The following is a 19,973-nucleotide window of genomic DNA, read 5'->3' on the forward strand; positions in this document are numbered from 1 at the left end:
ATGCTGTCTTTGAGCGGCAGTGAGGTGAACCGAACCAATCTGCATCGGCTTGGACTCGAGAGCTGAGGGAGAAGCTTCATCTGATGATTCCTGTCGGGTTTCTGAGAGCGCCAATTAGATCTGGAGCAAAGTTGCAGACGAAGCGCAATGAGTACCTCAACCCGAAGGGCAAGGCTGATGACCTCCCAGAGTTCATCCGCAATACCCTCGAGAAAACCTGCCCGGCGGGCTGACTCATTCCAGCGGCAGGCAGCGGCCAGAGTCTGGAAGCTGATGGCGTAATCGGTGACGGAAGACCTGCCCTGTGTTAACCTTGAGAGACGGGCTGCAGCTTCATCACCCTGAGCAGAACGATCAAAAAATCTGGGAATCTCAAGTTGAAAATCCTCGAATGATTGTCAACAGGGGGCACGTCCATTCCAGACTGTAATGCCGCACTCATGAGCCTTGCCTAAGAGGAGATTTAAAATGAAAGCAAATTTGTCCTCCTCTGTAGAGTAGCGGCTGAAGAGAGAAAACCAGCAAGCATTGTGACAAAAATTTTCTGTCTTTATTTTGTCAAGGCATTGGTGTTCTTGTCTACAAAGTGTGCCAACAACAGCAAATTTTGTGTTTATATTAACTTAGATCTGATCGGGAAGATTAAATCGATTAGACAAGTATGAGGCTAATTTGTTATTGTTTGTTTGCTAAGTTGTTAGCACTTTTAGAACACAGACAGCAAATCATTACCGGAAGAAATACATAAACAAATTTCCAAATTAGTGATTCTGTTGTTTAACAACTGATTTAATGTAATGAATCTACCTGTTAATGCAACGAACTTCGGAAACATTCGTCTTTGCTCTTCAGGCAGAGAGTGAACACAGTCAGAGATGCTGCGGAGCAGGCGGGAAAACACGACGTGGATTACTGGAATCAGTGGATTTTTAGCGGAGCAGTAACAATAAAACAGCAAGATTTTTTGGCACCGTGGTTAGTCTATGTTCCGCGTTTTGCTGCTTTCCCCAAGTCTCTCATATTAAAAACGAACTAGACGCCCGCCTGAAAGGGTTTTTAAAATATGTATTTCATATTTAATACAACTGTATAAATCATCATGCGGGCCAAATTGGACACCTTTGTGGGCCGTATGCGTTCCGTGGGCCGTATTCGCGTTTTTCTGGAGGGACTGCTCTATCTTTAAATAAAACTCTAAACCATAGTTTTTTTTTTTTGTTTTTTTTTTAGGTAACTCTGGACTGACTGACACACTACTGCTGTTGTGTTTGTGATGCAAATCTTTGCTGGCTCCTCCTTCTCCATGTTTTAGACCAAATCATTTTCTGACCTGAATACTGGTCTGTTCAGTCTGAAGACTCACTACAGTTGTGTGTAAATCTCTTTAACTATGGCTTTAGTGGAAACACTTCTCCTGAATGTCTCCAGCACAGGAGCTTTACTCGCTGCTCTTCTGCTGCTTTTGGTTATTTATTTCTGCTTCAGGTCTCCAGAAGATGACCAAGAACCTCCAGGACCCAAACCACTGCCACTTGTGGGAAACCTGCACCTTCTGGACCTTAATCAACTTCATGTGAGCCTCTGGAATGTGAGTAGACTTTTCTTCAATGTAATTTTCTAGATGTTTCCCATTACAGTCGCAATGAAATGCATGGGGGTCTCAAAATTGTGTAAACCGACCAAAAATTGCAAAAAAATGCATTCACTTGAGTCTTGCAAGTTTAAACAAGCGTGATACAAAGCATAGTTCGTAGTTTATAGGTTAAGCAACACCCGCATAACCTGTATTTTGTACAACTGCTGCTTTTTTGTCTGCATTACAATGTAAATATTTCATACTCCCATGTGCCTTTAAAGTTAAATGTCTAAAATTGCACAAATTTTTTTCCTTAGCATTTAATTCAATTCTTGTCTTATGTTGTGTCTCACCACATGGGTATAAGTGAAATGTTTTTTCAAGTATTGACAAGTATTGACAGCTATAAAAACATTAGATAAAATGGAATAAAATGCTAAGGAAAATAATTTGTGCAATTTTAGACAACACGCTTGTTTAAACTTGCAAGACTCAAGTGAATGCATTTTTTGCAATCCATAAACCTTCCGCCGTCCACATAAGGGGCGGAACCTGGGCTTACTACAAAAGGCCGGTCACTACGAGTTCCTTAACCCACGGTAGTGAACTAGGCAAACTGGGAAGCGAACTAGCCTCAGTACATTAAAAAATAGGTAATATGTAAAATTAACAGGTAGAAATATATGCACAAACCTACAGGCAGGATAAATACCTGTATATGAGAGACGGAGCTCTAGATATAGATATTATAAATATGACAACTGTGCTATGAGGTGATGAACATGGAGTCTGTTTTAAGGTCTTGACGCCATTACTCCTTGACCGCTGCATCTCTTTCTCGTCACACATAGGAACCCCGCGTAGGGGACACAATGTAGGTGCCTAGCTTGTTTGACTCTGTGGACCCTGTACCGGGTCCAGAATTATTTTATTTTGACTTAATATAAAATATTCCTTTGTCATGGATCCAGTACCACATATGAGATACTGTTTGAAAGACTCTCTACTTTCTGCAGATATGCATCACTTTGAGATATGTTTTACTGTAAGAAAGTTATTTACACTTAATTTACACTATCACTCCCCCCACATACACACAATTTTTTATATGATTTAATATTCACATATTTCATATTTTTCAAGTATGACAAACATGAGCAACTCTTGTATCAAATGAAAGCTCTCACTCTCAGGAATAAGGCTACAGCGTTATTTTTGTTCTATTGTCATCACATATCCAACAATCGTCGAATGAATAATGAGGTAAAAAATGGTATGGGAAACTTGAGTGTGAACTGCCTCAGATAGCACAGATAGCCACAAATGATACAACATCTTTTCTCTTAGGTCCTACTCTTAAAAATGAGTCCATTCACAGCATTTTCTTTAGTTGTGTGGATGAATAATCCCTTGCTATTTATTGTATGTGCAAAACAAAAAATGTATATTTATATGAAAAATGTATTTTCGCACCCTTCAGTAACATAAGAATATCTTTTGAATGCGACATGCTAAAGAGATAATTCTTTTTTTTGGGTGTTTTCTGTCTGCTGCTGGTAACAACCAGAACTGTCTGCAGTCTGCTAGAGCACACAGAACCAGAGTTATACACCATAAAAGACAGTATTTACAACATAAAAAAGGAAAATTTGGTGTTTTATAATATAAAAAACAACATAAATAACAATATTTGTCACAACCAGCTTTTTATGTAACTTCAAAAGGTTTTCTGCAAAATGATATAAAGATATTGCATTTATTCCACTGTATGGGAGTATGGGAGCACTTCAAATATGTTTAGGCTGAAATTAAATACAAAAAGGGTATTATTCCTCCCATCAGTTGGAGTAAAATAACTTTTGCATTTATTATGATAGAGAAAAAAATCCTTTTCCATCTGTAAGCTGGCAATTGCTGGAATCAAACAAAACTGTCAGCAGGTTTCGTTACCACTCAGGGCCAGAGTTATACACTTTTAAATACAGACTTTAGAAAAAAACATCAAAAAGCGCCTATTTCTTTTTGTGTTTATTAGAGAACTGACAACACATACAACCATGTTGAGCGCTTTTAACACTGTTTTATGTAATTTCAAAGGGTTTCCTGTAAAATGATACCAAACTTTTGTATGTGCACCTCTGCTTGTGGGTATGAGAAGCTTTTGAAATTGGGTAGGCCAAATCCAGGCGGAAATCCCCAAAATAACCTCAGAGTGTAGTCTACCACGTCTAACACAGGTTTTCAGAGAATAAATCTTAGTGAGAGGCTGACAGCCGATGCTCCCCAACATCGGCCGTCGAGGTGGCGGAAGAGTACCAAACTTTTCTCATAGTATTTATGGCAATAATTTAGCTCCATAATGGCACCACTGTGTAGCGCTAAAACGGAGCTGCAAGCTGACACACGAGCCGATCTGTACTTATTTTTTGCTTGTTTGCATGCTTTTAAATAAAAATTGAGCATGTTGTGATTGTTTTCATGAATATATTATTTGAGGATCTCTAAACACTACTATTGAATGCACTCTGCATGAAACACGTAGCCTGCATTGTTTATAGAAAATAAATATGTTATCAGTGCTTTTAATTTGTAATGTTATAATGTCGGACAGGTTTGTTAACATTTTACTGTTTTCCTTGCTCTTGTTTAGTTATCAAAGAAATATGGGTCAGTGTTCAAAATTCATCTTGGACCCAAAAAGATTGTGGTTTTGGCCGGATACAAGACGGTTAAACAAGCACTGGTGAACCAGGCTGACGAATTCGGGGAAAGAGACATAACACCTATATTCCACGACATCAATAAAGGACACGGTAACACATCACTTTAACCGTTTTACTATTGACTATTATTTATATATATATATATATTGTTTTTTGTTGTTGTTGTTGGTCTGTACTTTGTAATTTGAGAAAAATATTTCAATGTTATATAAAGGTTGCCTTCAGAGGCAGCATTTTAATGTATAAAGGCATCAAGGCATGTCCGAATCCAATTTATTTACTTCTTGTTTCCTGAGATACATATTTCAATCTTTGTACAGTGCTTCTTTGAATAAAGATAGGTATGTATTTATTCTTCTAAGTTGAGGTGAGAACGTGGTAAAATATATAAAACTGGTGGTGTTTTCCTTTAAATAAACCAGGCTTGATAACGTATGCAGCCTGCATATTCAACTCCCGGAGGCTGCAGCTTTCCGATTGAGAAACGAAAACCCTCATTGTTTTGTCCCACAATTCTATGCATGTGTGTGTGTGGGGGGAATGTGATTGGTCGAGCCCGAGTTCGAAAAAATAATAAAATGGCCAATGGTCCGAATGTATTTCCCAGAGCTGCCTTCATGCCTTCAAAGTCATTACCTCATGAGGCAGCGAGGCAACAAGTCAGCTGCCTAAGCTTTAGAATGCAGCCAATGCAAGAAAGAAGGATTAAATTATAGACTAGCTTTTGGAAACAATTTGGAAAAGAAAAACAAAGCTCTAAACAAGGATTGACTATAATTTGTATAACTTGGTTGTAAGGTCTCACAGAGAAAGATTACAGATCAACAATAAGTATGAAAATGTCATAAACACAACTTAAGAGATGACGTTTTCCTGCAGGAATTGGCCTTACAAATGGTGATAGGTGGAAAACCATGAGAAGATTTGCTGTCTCAACTCTTCGAGACTTTGGGATGGGAAAGAAACTGAGCGAAGAGAAAATTATTCAGGAGACGCGATATCTGCGAGAAGTGTTTGAGACCTTCGAAGGTATAACAACTACAGTGTACAGTTCATAAATATGAATTTGATTGCTAATGTTTAACAAAATCTGATCTTCGTTTCTGTATCTCTTGCAGGAAATCCTTTTGATACAACCCAGCCAGTAAATTATGCCGTTTCTAACATCATCTCAGCTATTGTTTATGGAAATCGGTTTGAATATGAGGATCCAAAGTTTAACGAAATGGTTGACAGGGCAAACCAGTTCATCCTCTTGACCGGCTCTGCTGCCATACAGGTTCCTATTTTAAGGTTCCCAAGTTTTCCTCTAGGCAACACTTTTAGCCTTAATTAAGATGTTTGTGGTATTTATATGATCCCATCTTTAAAAATTTTCAGTTATACATTGTGTTTCATTTATTTTCATAAAAGGTGTAGTGTGTAACTTTTTAGGATCTCCTGAATAATGGACCCTTTTACAGTGGTTCTAACGTGGGTGAACGTGATTCCATCAAGTAGGATGTGATCCTGGATCAACACCGTTGTTGGTCCTGGATCAGCATTTTCATTAACCAATAAGATTGCAGGATTAGAATTAGGGTGTATGTTAGATTTAGGTTTAGGATTGGGTTAGGGGCATTTAAAAATACCCCTCAAACTATTATTTCACACTAATTTAAGGGTTTAAAAATGGTAAGGGTTTGAGTTAAGGGTAAGTTGGGGTATCTTTGATTAAAACATCGATCCAGGACCAACAAAAAATGTTGATCCAGGATCACATCTTACTTGGTGAAATCACGGCACTATGCCAGATCAATTCTAACATGTAAGCAACTCAGAAAGTTTATTATAACGGTTTCCCAGCATCATAATGTATATATATATATATATATATTAGGGGTGGAATGGTACATGTGTTCGTTTCTAACCGAATCGGTATGGGGGTCACGGTTCGGTGCATGAATTTAAACGGAGAAAACACGGTATGAAAATAAAAAAAAAACTTGCGTGCAAAATAATTAATGAAATGCGGAACTACTGTTAGATACGCAGGTTCTTTACGGACAGCTAATCTGTAGCCCCGCTTTAGCTCTGAAGCTCTGATTGGTGCCGATGCAGCCGAGCTCCGCCTATGTATGCGCTCTATCAGAGCCCGTCTACATTCTCTGGCACTCTGCATTTTTTTGTCAGGTCGACGTCAGTTCAGTGAGCAACGATAGCGAGGATGGCAAGTGGTGTTCCACAAGAGTTAGACGCTCCGCCAGCCTCTTTAAGATCGCAAGTTTGGCAAAACTTCAGTTTTCCAGTCAGTTACAATAGTACAAGAGAGAGTGGTGGAAAAGACGAGGACTGTGCGTCGGCGTTGTTCAGCAGTTGTTAGGTATGTGAGTGGAAATACATCTAATCAGGGCTCTCAAGTCTCACGCATTCACCTTGACAAACACGCATTTCAGTCAGTTCACACGCCGCCACACCTTGTATTTCTCACGCTGAGAAGTAGGAGATAAATTGTCCTACTATTACACAATTAATGGACGAGGCGCAGTTCTGTCGAGTTCAGCTGCTTTTTTAAAGTGTGCTCGACTTTACGCAGTGCAATCAGCGTCAGAGTACCGCGAGAAATCTTGCGGAGGAGGCTGACTTCAAATCGCTCTGGCGTCATCCACTTGTCGTTTCTTGCAGCGCCTCGTGAAGTCGTAGACACCTATTAATTCATCCTACAAGCCTATTATTTTGTTCTTTAGTACATTAATATGAAATAATGCCAAAATGTAATTTTAAAATGTATTTAGGTAACACTTGTAATACATTTGAACCCATATTTGTATGAAAGATGAGTACAAGATTACTTAAAGTGGTATACATTTTTGAAATACGAGATAGTATGTTAAATGCATTTCAGTTCATATTCATGACATCTCAAAATAACACTGATAAGGATACCTATGTTTTTAAGATTATCTTAAGTACTAAAAAAAGCCTTCTTCATTTCTGTTTTGCTTTTCCCTCCATTGTACCAAAAGTGAATCGAACCGTGGCGCCTGAACCGAGGTACGAACCGAACCGGGACTTCATATATATATATATATATATATATATATATATATATATATATATATATATATATATATATATATATATGCCACAATTCTCAATATAACGCATTGCGGTTTTTCGGTTTATTCATCCAAATCTGTCAGTTTTATATTCCCTGCACTTTTGTTAATGTGCGCGCGCGCGTTATCTGCACGCTTCAACTCCACACCAAGTTGATATCCAGTCACTGTGCGCTAGCTGCTTTAACTCTGCTTGCAATGCTGGTGTCAGATTTCATTTGCGCACCCACACACCCAACAGAAGTACGACAACAAAAGAACCAGCATCACGGTCTTTTAAATCTGAGGTGTGGATTAATTATTTGTGCGTGTAGATTACATACAACATCAATGTAAAGATGCAAATTTGCGTGGGACAATGCGAATGGCGCAAAATGGGCTTGTTATTGACGCAAACGCGCGTTATTTGCCTCAAACACATCTTCCGCACAAGTTGAAAAAGTTCAACTCAAGAAGAGAATGCGCATGATGCTAAAATAAATCCCACCAGTAATCTTGATTGATGAATACATTTTTGGCAGCATGATGTTGAATTTAACAGTAGTGCAGTAAGATAGCCTTCATTTACAATGTAAAGTTTAATTTACTAAGTACAGGTATGGCCAATGTATGTAATGTAATGAATTCACATGTTCCCCAGTTTGAATAGGATATCATTTATATATCTTTATTTAATTATATCTTATTGTATCAATACACTAGAAATGTGTAAGATGATTTTTGCATTTAAATAAAATAAAGAGAACTGCAATTAAAACCAGGATTTTTGCTTCTTAACATCTCACTTTTCCTGTTACCTTAGCATAGAATAATTAAAAAACACTTTAACAGGCCAAGGCACCAGAATCGAAACCGAACCGAAAACCGTGGACAAGAAACCGAAAATTTTATTGAACCGTGAACTAAGTATATTGTTGCATCACTTATAGTATATGATCACATATTCATAGTATATGAAAACACGACACAGTACAGTTTTCCCTATCAGTCTAACCTACAAATGGTAAGAGATAGTCTGACTGTATGTTGTACTTTATCGTGTGGCTCCACCTGCAGATTTACAACATGTTTCCAGTGCTTGGGCCATGGCTGAAGACCTGGAGACTGCTAATGGAATGTTTGGATAAATACCATGCTGATATACAGGTCCTGGTGGATCGCTTACGGGAGACCATTAACCCTCTCGACTGCAGAGGATTAGTTGATGCCTTCTTCATCCAAAAACAAAACTTAGAGGTAGAATATCATGAATTTATATATCAAATGTGTGGGTTAAAGGTATTGCGGAGGATTTTCTTTTTCTGGGTGGATCATCAAGACTATTGGTCCTCCTAGTTGTCCATCAGGAGTGTTGCGCAATTGCATTTTTTAAAAAGTGGAGAAGGCGGTTCTTTTCTAAAATTCAAGAAAATCCTCCGCTACACCTTTAATATACGTATGTTTAAAACTAATTCTCACCCTAAATAATAATAAAGCTTGTTTTTTTGTGATTTTAACAGAAATCTGGAGAAAATGATTCACAATTTAATGATCTGAACCTGCTCATGACTGTGTCCAACCTGTTTGCTGCCGGTACTGACACCACCGGCACAACGCTACGCTGGGGTTTACTGCTCATGGCCAAATATCCTCACATACAAGGTCATAGCAGGTCAAACTGTTCTCTTTATTTTTACGAAAGTAAGAAAAGATATGAAATGTTTTCTGTGTGATCTTTTGGGTTATAGATCGTGTTCATGAGGAAATTGACAGGGTGCTTGATGGACGTGAACCTGTTACAGAGGACAGGAAGAATTTACCTTACACAGACGCTGTGATCCATGAAATCCAGAGACTGGCGAATTTAGTGCCCTTAAATGTGCCACATAAAACTAGCTGTGATGTGAACTTCAATGGATATCTCATCAAGAAGGTCCGTCTTGCTCGTATTGTATAATATTCACACTTTACAGTCTGTTGTCCAGCTTATATTTCACTAGTTTATTTTAAGGAAATGTGCTCGTTTTTGTTGTTTCCAGCCAAAATGAAGGCTCCAAAACCCCCAGTCTTTATCACACTAATGTTGTCTGTGTTTCTTCTGAAATCTAGGGGACGTGTGTTCTGCCACTGCTGACGTCTGTTTTGAGAGATGAGAATGAGTGGGAGACGCCCGACACTTTTAACCCTGAACACTTCCTCAATGAGAACGGTCAGCTGATCAAACGTGACGCCTTCATGCCCTTCTCTGCAGGTAATAAACTTTACTATTCACATCAAAATCTATTTGAGTTGTTGTTCAACAATTATTACAAATGCATTCCTTTCTTTTCTCTCAGGTCGCAGGATGTGTTTAGGAGAGGGTTTGGCCAGGATGGAGCTCTTTCTGTTCTTCACTTCTCTTCTTCAGTGTTTTCACTTCACTCCTCCACCTGGAGTCTCTGAAGATGAATTGGATCTCACACCAGTTGTGGGTCTCGTCTTGAACCCCTCACCACACAAACTGTGTGCAGTCAGTAGGGTAGAAAAACACAACCTCAAGTCATAAATAAAATAGCAGAATAACTAGTTAAATGTATACCTCATAATAATTGTAAAATATAAAGACTCATAAAGTGGCGTCCAGTGACTTCTTTTTCAAGGGCACACGACTGGAAAGTTTGTCAAAACGTGTTGCTCATCATGTCAAAATATGCGTTTGGTGCGTCGTGTGAACCTGTGTGCACCACACATCATGCGGAAGTGCGTGCCTGCTGCAGACGCTTCTAAAGGGTTTATGATAAAAGAGACACGTTTGCGTTAGTGTCTTGCGAGTATTTTGTGAACCTGAGCGTCTCTTTTGTCATAAACCCGTTCGACGCGTGTGCAGCAGGCACGTATTTTGACAAGACTCATGATGCACATAAGTTTACATGATGCACGGAACACTGAAATTGCGCCCTTCGGAAGAGAAGTCACCGGCCGCCACTGGACACTTTTATCACATTATAGGACTCTTAAGAGAGTCGCACATCGGCCACGCAGCTCAGCCCCAAGCAGTGCCGTTCTAAAAAACTCAAAAACATTGCTTTCTATGAGTATACGCACACCGGCGCCGACAGGTGGCGCCTGTCTGTGCCGCCCAGCTACGACTCAGGAAGTTGCTCAAATCCCTGTCGCGCCACAGAGCGCCATTCACATAGTTTAACATTAAATAACATCATGCACTTCTGGTTTACGATACCTCCGAGTTGTCCTAGACGCGACTCAACGCTGAGCTGCATGGCTGGTGTGCGACCCCCTTTAGACTATTATATTATCTCATTAGCTTTTACATTACACATGTATATTCTGTGCCTAAACATATTCAATTGTATTTTTTGTTGGAGTAAAAATATATATGCTTTATAAATATTTGTAGATCATGTATGCATGGATGCATTTGAAAGATACTTGTATGCAAACTGACTTACAGGGCATTTAAGCTATACATTTATCAGTATTTGTGTTCACTGGGAATCAAACCCTTGACTTTCTCGCTGCTAACCCAATGATCTAGCAGTTGAGCACAGGAACATGATATTTCTGTAATGAAGAAATAAAATACTCTTCTAGAGGAAATCAAATCAGCTTCATGTGTCATTTGAAAAGAAAACTGCAAATTAGTCACGGCTTTTGCTCATTTCACGACTTTTTCTTCATTATGTGTGTATAAAATAAATCAAACATCTTTAAACAGACTGATCTCACGGAAAGTCATGTTATAGTCACGAAAAATTTGAATAATTTATTTGTGTCCATGGCATGAAATTCTGTTAGGAACCACACAACTCAGGAATCCCAGTGCAGAGGGTTTTAATCAAAACAGATATGATGGATACACTCAAGGTTGTCAGTGGGTATGTATAGCAAAACACTCAATGTCTTCATGTAAAATATGTAAGATATGTATGGCAAAAACACTCAAAGTGGGAAACACAGCAGGGCTGTAGGACATCCACTATATCCATAAACACTCGAAGTAATCCTCACGGGGCACAGAGAGAGCTTCCTGTCGGGGCACAGAGAGAGAGAGACGGCTAATGGAGTCTTCAGCTGACTTTCATGTCATTTTATGTATTCTTTCTCATTGTTTTTTTTCTATTTGTTGCCATTGTTGTTTGGGGTTGCAATCACTTTCTGTTACATATTTAGACATCCTAACCTAACTCCAGGCGAGAGTAGTTTTAAAAGTGGAAGAAAAACATTTAGAAAACAATACATAAAAATATATCCTACCCAAATCCCAAATCTAACCCCAACCCAAGCGACAATGATTATAAAAAATGACACGAAAAAGAAAGTCGTGCCACGGACACGAAAAACTATTTATAGAAATTTGTGCAAGTGACACGAATAAGACATTCGTGCTCGGGGCATGAACAAGCTGAATTTTGTGCCATGGACACGAATAGGTTCATCAAATTCTTTGTGACTACAGGACTTTCCATGAGATCAAGTTGTCTTTAAATGAGATGGTGCTGCTCCCTGCTGGACATTTGTTACTACTTGTCAAGATGACTTTCAGTTCAGAGTAAAAAGGAAACACAACTCAAACTTTTGACCAGAATGACATACGTGACCCTGGACCACAAAACCATAACTCATAAGTCATAAGTCGCATGGATATATTTGTAGCAATAGCCAACAATGCATTGAATGGGGCAAAATTATTGATTTTATTTATGCCATGCACAAAATCACATCAACTGGTCCAAAGAAAAATGGTGTAACATTTTGTGACCAGACAAGAGTAAAATAGTTTTTTTCGGGTCAAGTGGTTATCAACAGAACCTCATCTCAGGTACTGAATTCAAGGCACAGTACACTTTAAAGACAGTTAGTGGTGCAAAAATCACAGTATTGGGATGTTTTTCATACTACCGTGTTGGGCCTAGTTATCGTATACAAGGGAACATGGAGGCGGTTTACACTTGGCATTAACATGCGTTTTCGTCGATCGGATCACAAGTGGATGATGTTAATGTCAGGTGTAAACGGTATTCAAAACGTTTTGAACGCGTCCACTTTCAACCACTTTCAACCACATTCAGAGGTGGTCGAAACCCCTTTCGATCGGATTGCTTTTGTAGTTTAAACACACATGTGGTTGAATGTGTTTGAACAACCACACGCGACTGTCTTCTCTCCACCTATTTATCTAATCTGAGGTACTAAACACAAGTTTTATGTCTTTTTTTTACTTCTGGCGTGAACATGGTGAACAGCGCTATTTTTAGCCTTTCATTTATAAAACTACTGCGGGTGATCTCCGTAGTTTCATTTTGGATGCGTGTGAAAGTTGTGCGATCCTATTTCATCAATTGCGCTGAAAATTCAGAGAAAGCTCTAGCATATAAACGTACAAAACACTGTGCAGCATGTTTACTTGCTGAACAAGCAGTGGACTCCGACATAATAATAGTTTGCGTCCATATAAACTCATAATTACTCCCGCTCGCGTTTGAATGACAGCAGAGAGACTTGCCCACCGTCTCACAGACCACCCCCTCACAGTATTCAGGACAGAAGCGGTCGAAAGTGGACAAAAGTGACGGATTTAAATACCAGGTGTGCACGAAGGCTCTCCTGATTTGGCCAAGTGGTTGATGTCCTCAGGACAACATGATGTTGACCCTGGGACAACATTTCAAACAACCAATCAGATTTCAGAAATAAGTTTACAGTTTGTTTTAAGTTTAAGCTTACAACAAGGATTAGCCGTTTCTAGACCATTGTTTTTCACTTATCATGTCCCTCTGATTTTAGGGTTTGGTTATGGTTAGGGTTGGGGTTTGGGGTGGGATTTTAGGTTTTATTTAGAAAAATCTTGTCCTTGGGTCAACACAATATGTTGCCCTGAGGACATCAACCACTTGGCAAAATCAGTTAGAGCGTAAAGGTAATGTGTCTCTCTTGTCCACTTGTGATCCAATCAATGAAAACACATCTTAATACCAAGTGTAAACAGCCCCATGGATCAGTTTAAAAACATCAGAATACTTAAAGAGATTATGTTGCAAGAAAAAAAGGATTGAGGTTATGGAGTGGCCAGGCCCTGATCTCAATCCTATTTGTGGGGTGACATTTTTCTGACACAAAACCTAAAAATGTACAGGAACTGTGGATCCCGGGTTGAAATTTCAGGGTGCCAGAAGTTGGTTGACTTAATTTGACACAGATGTGCAGCATATATATATGGACATTCAGCAGTTTCAAACACATAACTTCTGAGTCTGGTTTCACACATTGCAATCGTAAACTGCACATTTGCAGCACTAATGTTGTTTAGCGCCGATGTTGACAGGTTAAAGCATTCACAATGCATGGGTGAGTATCACAAAAATAGGGCTGAAGCAGCTGTGCTGCAATAATTTCAGTTAAAAAAATCAATTTGTGATATAGGAAACAAAGGCGATTTCAAACTGCGAGAATGAGATTGTCTTTAGAAATTTCTGTTTTATAGAGAAAATAATTGCAGTCGTGTTGATTAATGAATTTGCACATGGTTTGTCTTAATGCATATTAAAAAACACCACTTGTTCACACTGTCAGTTCACTGCCAGTTTGTATCCAACTGTTCATGTCCGAACTGTGCGTCGTGTAACGTTCTTGTGACGAGTCAGACAAGGTTGGATCCATTTGCAAATCTTTATTCGTATCACACAGCAGTATAGACAAAGGTAATGCAATGTATAGGTAAGACAAAAATGTAAACACAGATACGACTTGGGGCAGGCAGATAGTAATCGTAATCGTTAACACAGTCCAGAATCGGGGCAGGCGGAAAGCAATCGTAAACGTAAACACAGTCCAGTATCGGGGCAGGCAGAGAGCATTCGTAAATGAGTAAACAGTCCAAGGTCGAGGCTGGCAGCTAAACATCAATAATCCAAAAGGCAGTCCAAAAGGGACGGGTTTTTCCTCGGACAGCCACGGGGGCGAGGGGCCGGCTTATCCGGATGAGACCTGTGGAAGACAGTTATGAGATTGGGATCCAGGATGTCCTTAGCGTCCTCCCACGATCTCTCCTCCGGGCCGTACCCCTCCCAGTCTACCAGGTACTGGATGTTGGATCCCCGCCGTCTGGAGTCTAAGAGCTTGTGTACCAGGAAGGCTTCCTCACCATCCATGATGAGTGGGGGGGTCTTGTTGAGCTGGACTCTACAGCCGTCCCCGGATTCTCGGCGGGTTTGAGCAGGGAAACATGAAAAGTGGGGGAGATACGATAATTAGCAGGCAGTTGGAGACAAAAGACACAGGATTAATTTGTTTTATGATTTTGAATGGACCTACATACCTGGGACTTAGTTTCTTGCATGGTAGTCGAAGCCGGATGTCTTTGGTGGAGAGCCATGCGAATTGACCTGGTTTGTATGAAGGTTGTGGTCGTCTGCACTGATCTGTCTGTTCCTTGGATCTTCTGACTGCACGTGAAAGATGAACGTAGGCTTGTTTCCAGGTTTCTTGATTCTTGTTAAACCACTCATCCACAGCGGGGACTTCTGATGGCTCATCATCCCACGGGAGCATAGGTGGTTGGAAACCGAGTATACATTGGAATGGAGAGAGACCTGTAGCAGTTTTAGTGATGGAATTCTGTGCGTACTCGGCCCAAGGTAAGAAACGACACCACTCATTCTGATTTTGATGACAGTATAATCTGAGGAATTTGGTGAGTTCCTGGTTAGCACCTTCTGCCTGTCCATTAGACTGTGGATGATATCCGGATGTAAGGCTTATGTTGACGTTGAGTGTTTTAAAGAAGGCTTTCCATAACCTAGATGGGAATTGGGGTCCACAGTCCGACACAATATCCTCAGGGAGTCCGTAATATCTGAAAACGTGACGTACCAGTTGTTTGGCTGTTTCTAGGGCTGACGGGAGTTTGGGCATGGGGACAAATCTGCAGGCTTTAGAAAAGCGGTCAACGACTGTAAGGATTATGGTATTACCTTTGGAGAGGGGTAAATCAGTGACGAAATCCACAGCAATATGAGACCAGGGCCTTTTGGGTATTTCCAGGGGCTGAAGAAGACCTGCCGGAGCTTGGTGGAGAGATTTATTAGCTGTGTATGTGATACAAGCATTGACAAACGTGGAAACATCCTCATGCATAGATTGCCACCAAAATTTGTTTCTCAGTTTTTGTAGTGTAGTGTTAATACCTGGATGTCCTGAGCTGGGAGAGGTGTGTACCCATTGGATGAGGTGTCGTCTGAATTTGGGTGGGACAAACGTGCGATCAACGGGGCACCCACTGGGTGGTGGTTTCTGAGCGTTGGCTTGGTTAATTTCCTGAACTACATTCCAATGCACGGGTGCAACAATAAGGGTGGGTGGGATGATGGGCTCAGGTTTGGTGGGTTGTGGAACAGAGTCGTATTGACAAGACAGGGCATCAGCTTTCGAGTTCTTTGACCCTGGACGGTAAGTGATTATGAACCGAAAGCGAGTAAAGAACAGGGCCCACCTGGCCTGTCTGGTGTTGAGACGCTTTGCTGATTGCAGATATTCAAGGTTGCGATGGTCAATAAAGATGGTGACTGTGTGTTTGGCACCCTCTAGCCAATGCCGCCATTCTTCTAGCGCTGCCTTCATCGCTAAAAGCTCACGATTACCCACATCATAATTGCGTTCAGCTGCATTCAGTTTTCTAGAAAAATATGCACAGGGGAAAAGTTTAGTGGGTTCGCCTTGCCTTTGTGATAGTATAGCGCCAATGCCTGAGTTGGATGCATCCACTTCCACAATAAATGGACGATCAGGATCGGGATGATGCAAGATGGGAGCTGACGTGAACATGAATTTAAGGTCTTTGAATGCTCTTTTTGCGTCGAGACACCACGTCAACTTGTGATTGGTTTTCTGTACCAGGGAAGTTAAAGGGGCTGCGATGGAACTGAAATTTCTGATAAAGTGTCTGTAGAAGTTTGCGAAGCCCAGGAAACGCTGGAGGTCTTTTACTGATTGGGGTTGCAGCCAGTTTAATACTGCATGTACCTTTCGTTCATCCATAGCTACCCCTTCGGGACTAATGACATACCCCAGAAATGAAATGGACGTGGAATGGAACTCACATTTCTCTGCCTTGTAAAGTTGGTGTTGTATGAGTCGCTGTAGTACAGTTCTGACGTGTTGGATGTGTTGTTCTCGGGAATCTGAATAAATCAGTATGTCATCGATGTACACAATGACGAACTGGTTGAGCATGTCTCTGAACACGTCGTTTATGAAAGACTGCAACACGGAGGGACTGCTAGAGATAGGCCGAAGGGCATGACCAAATATTCATAGTGTCCATTCGCCGTAGAGAATGCGGTTTTCCACTCATCACCTTCGCGGATGCGAATGAGGTTGTAAGCGTTGCGCAGGTCGAGCTTACTGTAAATCTTGGCGTTACGAAGCTGTTCTAGGGCTGCAGGGACTAAAGGAAGTGGGTATCTGAATTTAACTGTGATTTCGTTGAGTCCGCGGTAGTCAATACATGGACGTAGACCCCCATCCTTCTTCTCCACGAAGAAAAACCCAGCTGAGGCGGGTGATATGGATTTACGAATAAACCCCTTGGATAGTTCTTCGTCGATGTACCTTTTCATGGCTTGGGTCTCTGGCTCTGACAGGGGAAAGATGCGGCCCTTAGGAAGTTGTGAGTTGGGAAGCAGCTCGATAGCACAGTCGCAGGATCGATGGGCTGAAAGCTGTGTTGCTTTGGTCTTGCTAAATGCCATTGCCAGATCATGATATTCCTTAGGTACATTGTCAGGAAGAGGAGTCATGGTACCTACTGGTGACAGAAGTGGAGGTAATTCAGGTTTTCTGTGAATACACTTTAACTGGCAAGAGGGGCTCCAGTGCACTATTTCCTTGTTACTCCAGGAAATTAAAGGGTCATGTTTGTGTAGCAAGGGGAAGCCAAGGATGATGGGATTATGAGGTGACGGCATGGCGTAGAAGATGATGTTCTCAGAGTGATTGGTAGAGATGTTCAGATTAATTGTTTCTGTGATATGCGTGACGCGACCTGAGCCGAGGGGTCGTCCATCTAACGCTGAGAGGTGAGCAAGGGGTTAATTTAATATTGTGAGTTTTAACTAGATCAATGTCAATGAAGTTGTCTGCAGCCCCGGAATCTAGTAAAGCTTTAGTAGTTACAGTGTGACCATGAAATTTCAATGTAACAGGAATTTCGAGGCAATCAAAAGTCCCCGTGGGGGAAAGAGCACTCACCCGGCCCAAACGGGACTGAGCAGGTCGAACAGGGCAGGAAGCTATGACATGTCCGGGCTCGCCGCAATATAGACATAATCTCTCTCTGAATCGGCGATCTCTCTCCTCCACAGTTAATCATGCACGACCCACTTGCATGGGTTCACATTCCTCGGTTGACGTAACAGGGGAGGTACTCACATAACGGGTGGGTCTTCGTGTCCGGACGAGATTGTCAATGCGAATGGCTAGATCCACAAACTCAGTAAAACTCTTCCCTTCGTCTCTGCAAGCCAGTTCAGATTGAAGCTCACCACTTAATCCTTGCCTAAACATCGTCTTGAGGGTGGTTTCAAGCCAGTCCGTTTGTGCTGCTAACGTGCAAAATCCAACGCGAATTCAGCCGCGGTGCGGCGACCTTGACGCAGCGCCAGCAGACGCTCACTCGGATCGCGTCCTCCAGCTGGGTGCTCGAACACCGCCTTCATGGTTTGTTGGAATTCATCGTATGTGCTGTGATCAAAACCTCCCGACGTCCATAATGCTGTTCGCCCATTCCAAAGCCTTACCGGTGAGTAGCGTACAGACTAGCGGGATCTTGCCGATCTCGGTGGGGTAAACATGGGGTAAACAATGAGCACTGCATAAGAAATCCACGGCATCTTTCAGGTGTACCATCGAAAGCCAGTCGTGGTGTAGTAGGGACGACAGGATGTGGCTGTGCAGTGGCTGCCACGGAGGAAGCAGCGGCTGACGCGGCCACGAGCCCGTGTAGGCTCTGAACGGAGCGCACAAGCTCCTCCGTCAGTGATGTTAGCCTCGCTAGCTGTTGTTGGTGAGCCATGAGGACGCCGGCTTGCGACGAGAGCTCTCCGGTGATCTGGGAAAGAGTTGCTGGATCCGTGGGCGGCAAAGTCTTCTGTGACGAGTCAGACAAGGTTGGATCCATTTGCAAATCTTTATTCGTATCACACAGCAGTTTAGACAAAGGCAATGCAATGTAGCGGTAAGACAGGAATGTAAACACAGATACGGCTTGGGGCAGGCAGATAGTAATCGTAATCGTTAACACAGTCCAGAATCGGGGCAGGCGGAAAGCAATCGTAAACGTAAACACAGTCCAGTATCGGGGCAGGCAGAGAGCATTCGTAAACAAGTAAACAGTCCAAGGTCGAGGCTGGCAGCTAAACATCAATAATCCAAAAGGCAGTCCAAAAGTAATCTCAAGGGAAACAAACACAGGGAAAACAGGGAAATAACGCTCAGTAGTGCAGCATGGGGCAAAACAAGACTTCGCAAAGAGCGTTTGTGTGTGTCCCAGGTATATAGGCAGGATGATGAGCAACAGGTGGAGTGTAATCAGCGGAGCGTGGGGCATAGTGGGAAATGTAGTTCCAGTTAGAAGTCAGGTGAATGTGATGTTTGAACACCGGGGACGTTTGCGCTGACATCCGTAACAGTTCTGCTGTGTTCTGGATTATCTATGGCAGTTTCTATGGCAATAACATCACACTGGCACGACAACCTACAAACAAAACACCCCCGTCATTTCGTTAGAAATGGACTGTTCCACCTTGCGCTGGGGTTGCGTTTACTTTACGTGACAGCATGATTTAACCAAAAAGCAATTAGAGCGGTCAGACTTCAATGGATTTTTCAAAAATCCGATTTCAATCTGATTTCAAACCATATCTTGATGTAGCCTGAAACAGAATAGGAAAAAAACAGATTTCATGTGTTTTTTGTCAGGGTCACACAGAACACAGACTCAATTGCGGGTTCAAATAGAGAGTTTATTAAAGTCAAACAGGGAAATGCAGGTCAAACTTCGTAAGGACAAGCCAATGAGTCTTTCCATGGCCCGGTGAATAGCGGAGTAACAAGCGCAGCCAGCGCGTTGAGAAGAGCACACCAGAAGTGGTGAGACGGCTGCTGAACACTGCGGGCGGGATAACTACCGAAGGGGAGAGTTATCCCGGACAGGTGACCCCAGCAGCAATGGGCAAATGGAGAGTCTGAGGAGAACAGTAGAAACAGTGCGAGCCACCCAGGAGCCTGGACGAGACAAGACGTGGTGAGTAAACGTAACAATAATATCTAGCAGTGACTATGAAAAAGACTTTGCAATAATATATTTACTATGACTATGGGCATCAGCATAGAGTGCAGTAGCAACAACAACGGACTGAAAAAAGCCAAGGGGAGCAGGGGAAAGAAATAGAGATGATAATCATAGTAAAGGGCTAACAGGTGCGGAAACTAACAAGATAATAAATGGAAACCCAAAGGGCAGACTGACAGCTGAGCGTGTGGCGAGCTGTCAAAACAAAACACAGCGTGCCAACAGAAACCCACATGAAACACACACACAGA

At 41.6% G+C, this 19,973-nt stretch overlaps 1 protein-coding gene across 1 annotated transcript; it reads left to right on the forward strand.

Annotated features, from left to right (window-relative positions):
- The first annotated feature begins 558 nt into the window (after window positions 1-558).
- Window positions 559-10,978, forward strand: LOC141349245 (cytochrome P450 2K1-like). Its single transcript, XM_073857756.1, has 9 exons — window positions 559-1,588; window positions 4,227-4,389; window positions 5,179-5,328; window positions 5,418-5,578; window positions 8,454-8,633; window positions 8,897-9,038; window positions 9,125-9,309; window positions 9,486-9,627; window positions 9,713-10,978. Exons 1-9 carry the CDS (start codon window positions 1,391-1,393, stop codon window positions 9,919-9,921), a joined length of 1,530 nt encoding a protein of 509 aa, XP_073713857.1. The 5' UTR covers window positions 559-1,390; the 3' UTR covers window positions 9,922-10,978.
- The last annotated feature ends 8,995 nt before the right edge of the window (window positions 10,979-19,973 follow it).

Source organism: Misgurnus anguillicaudatus, chromosome 19, assembly GCF_027580225.2.
Source record: "Misgurnus anguillicaudatus chromosome 19, ASM2758022v2, whole genome shotgun sequence".
Lineage (NCBI taxonomy): Eukaryota > Metazoa > Chordata > Actinopteri > Cypriniformes > Cobitidae > Misgurnus > Misgurnus anguillicaudatus.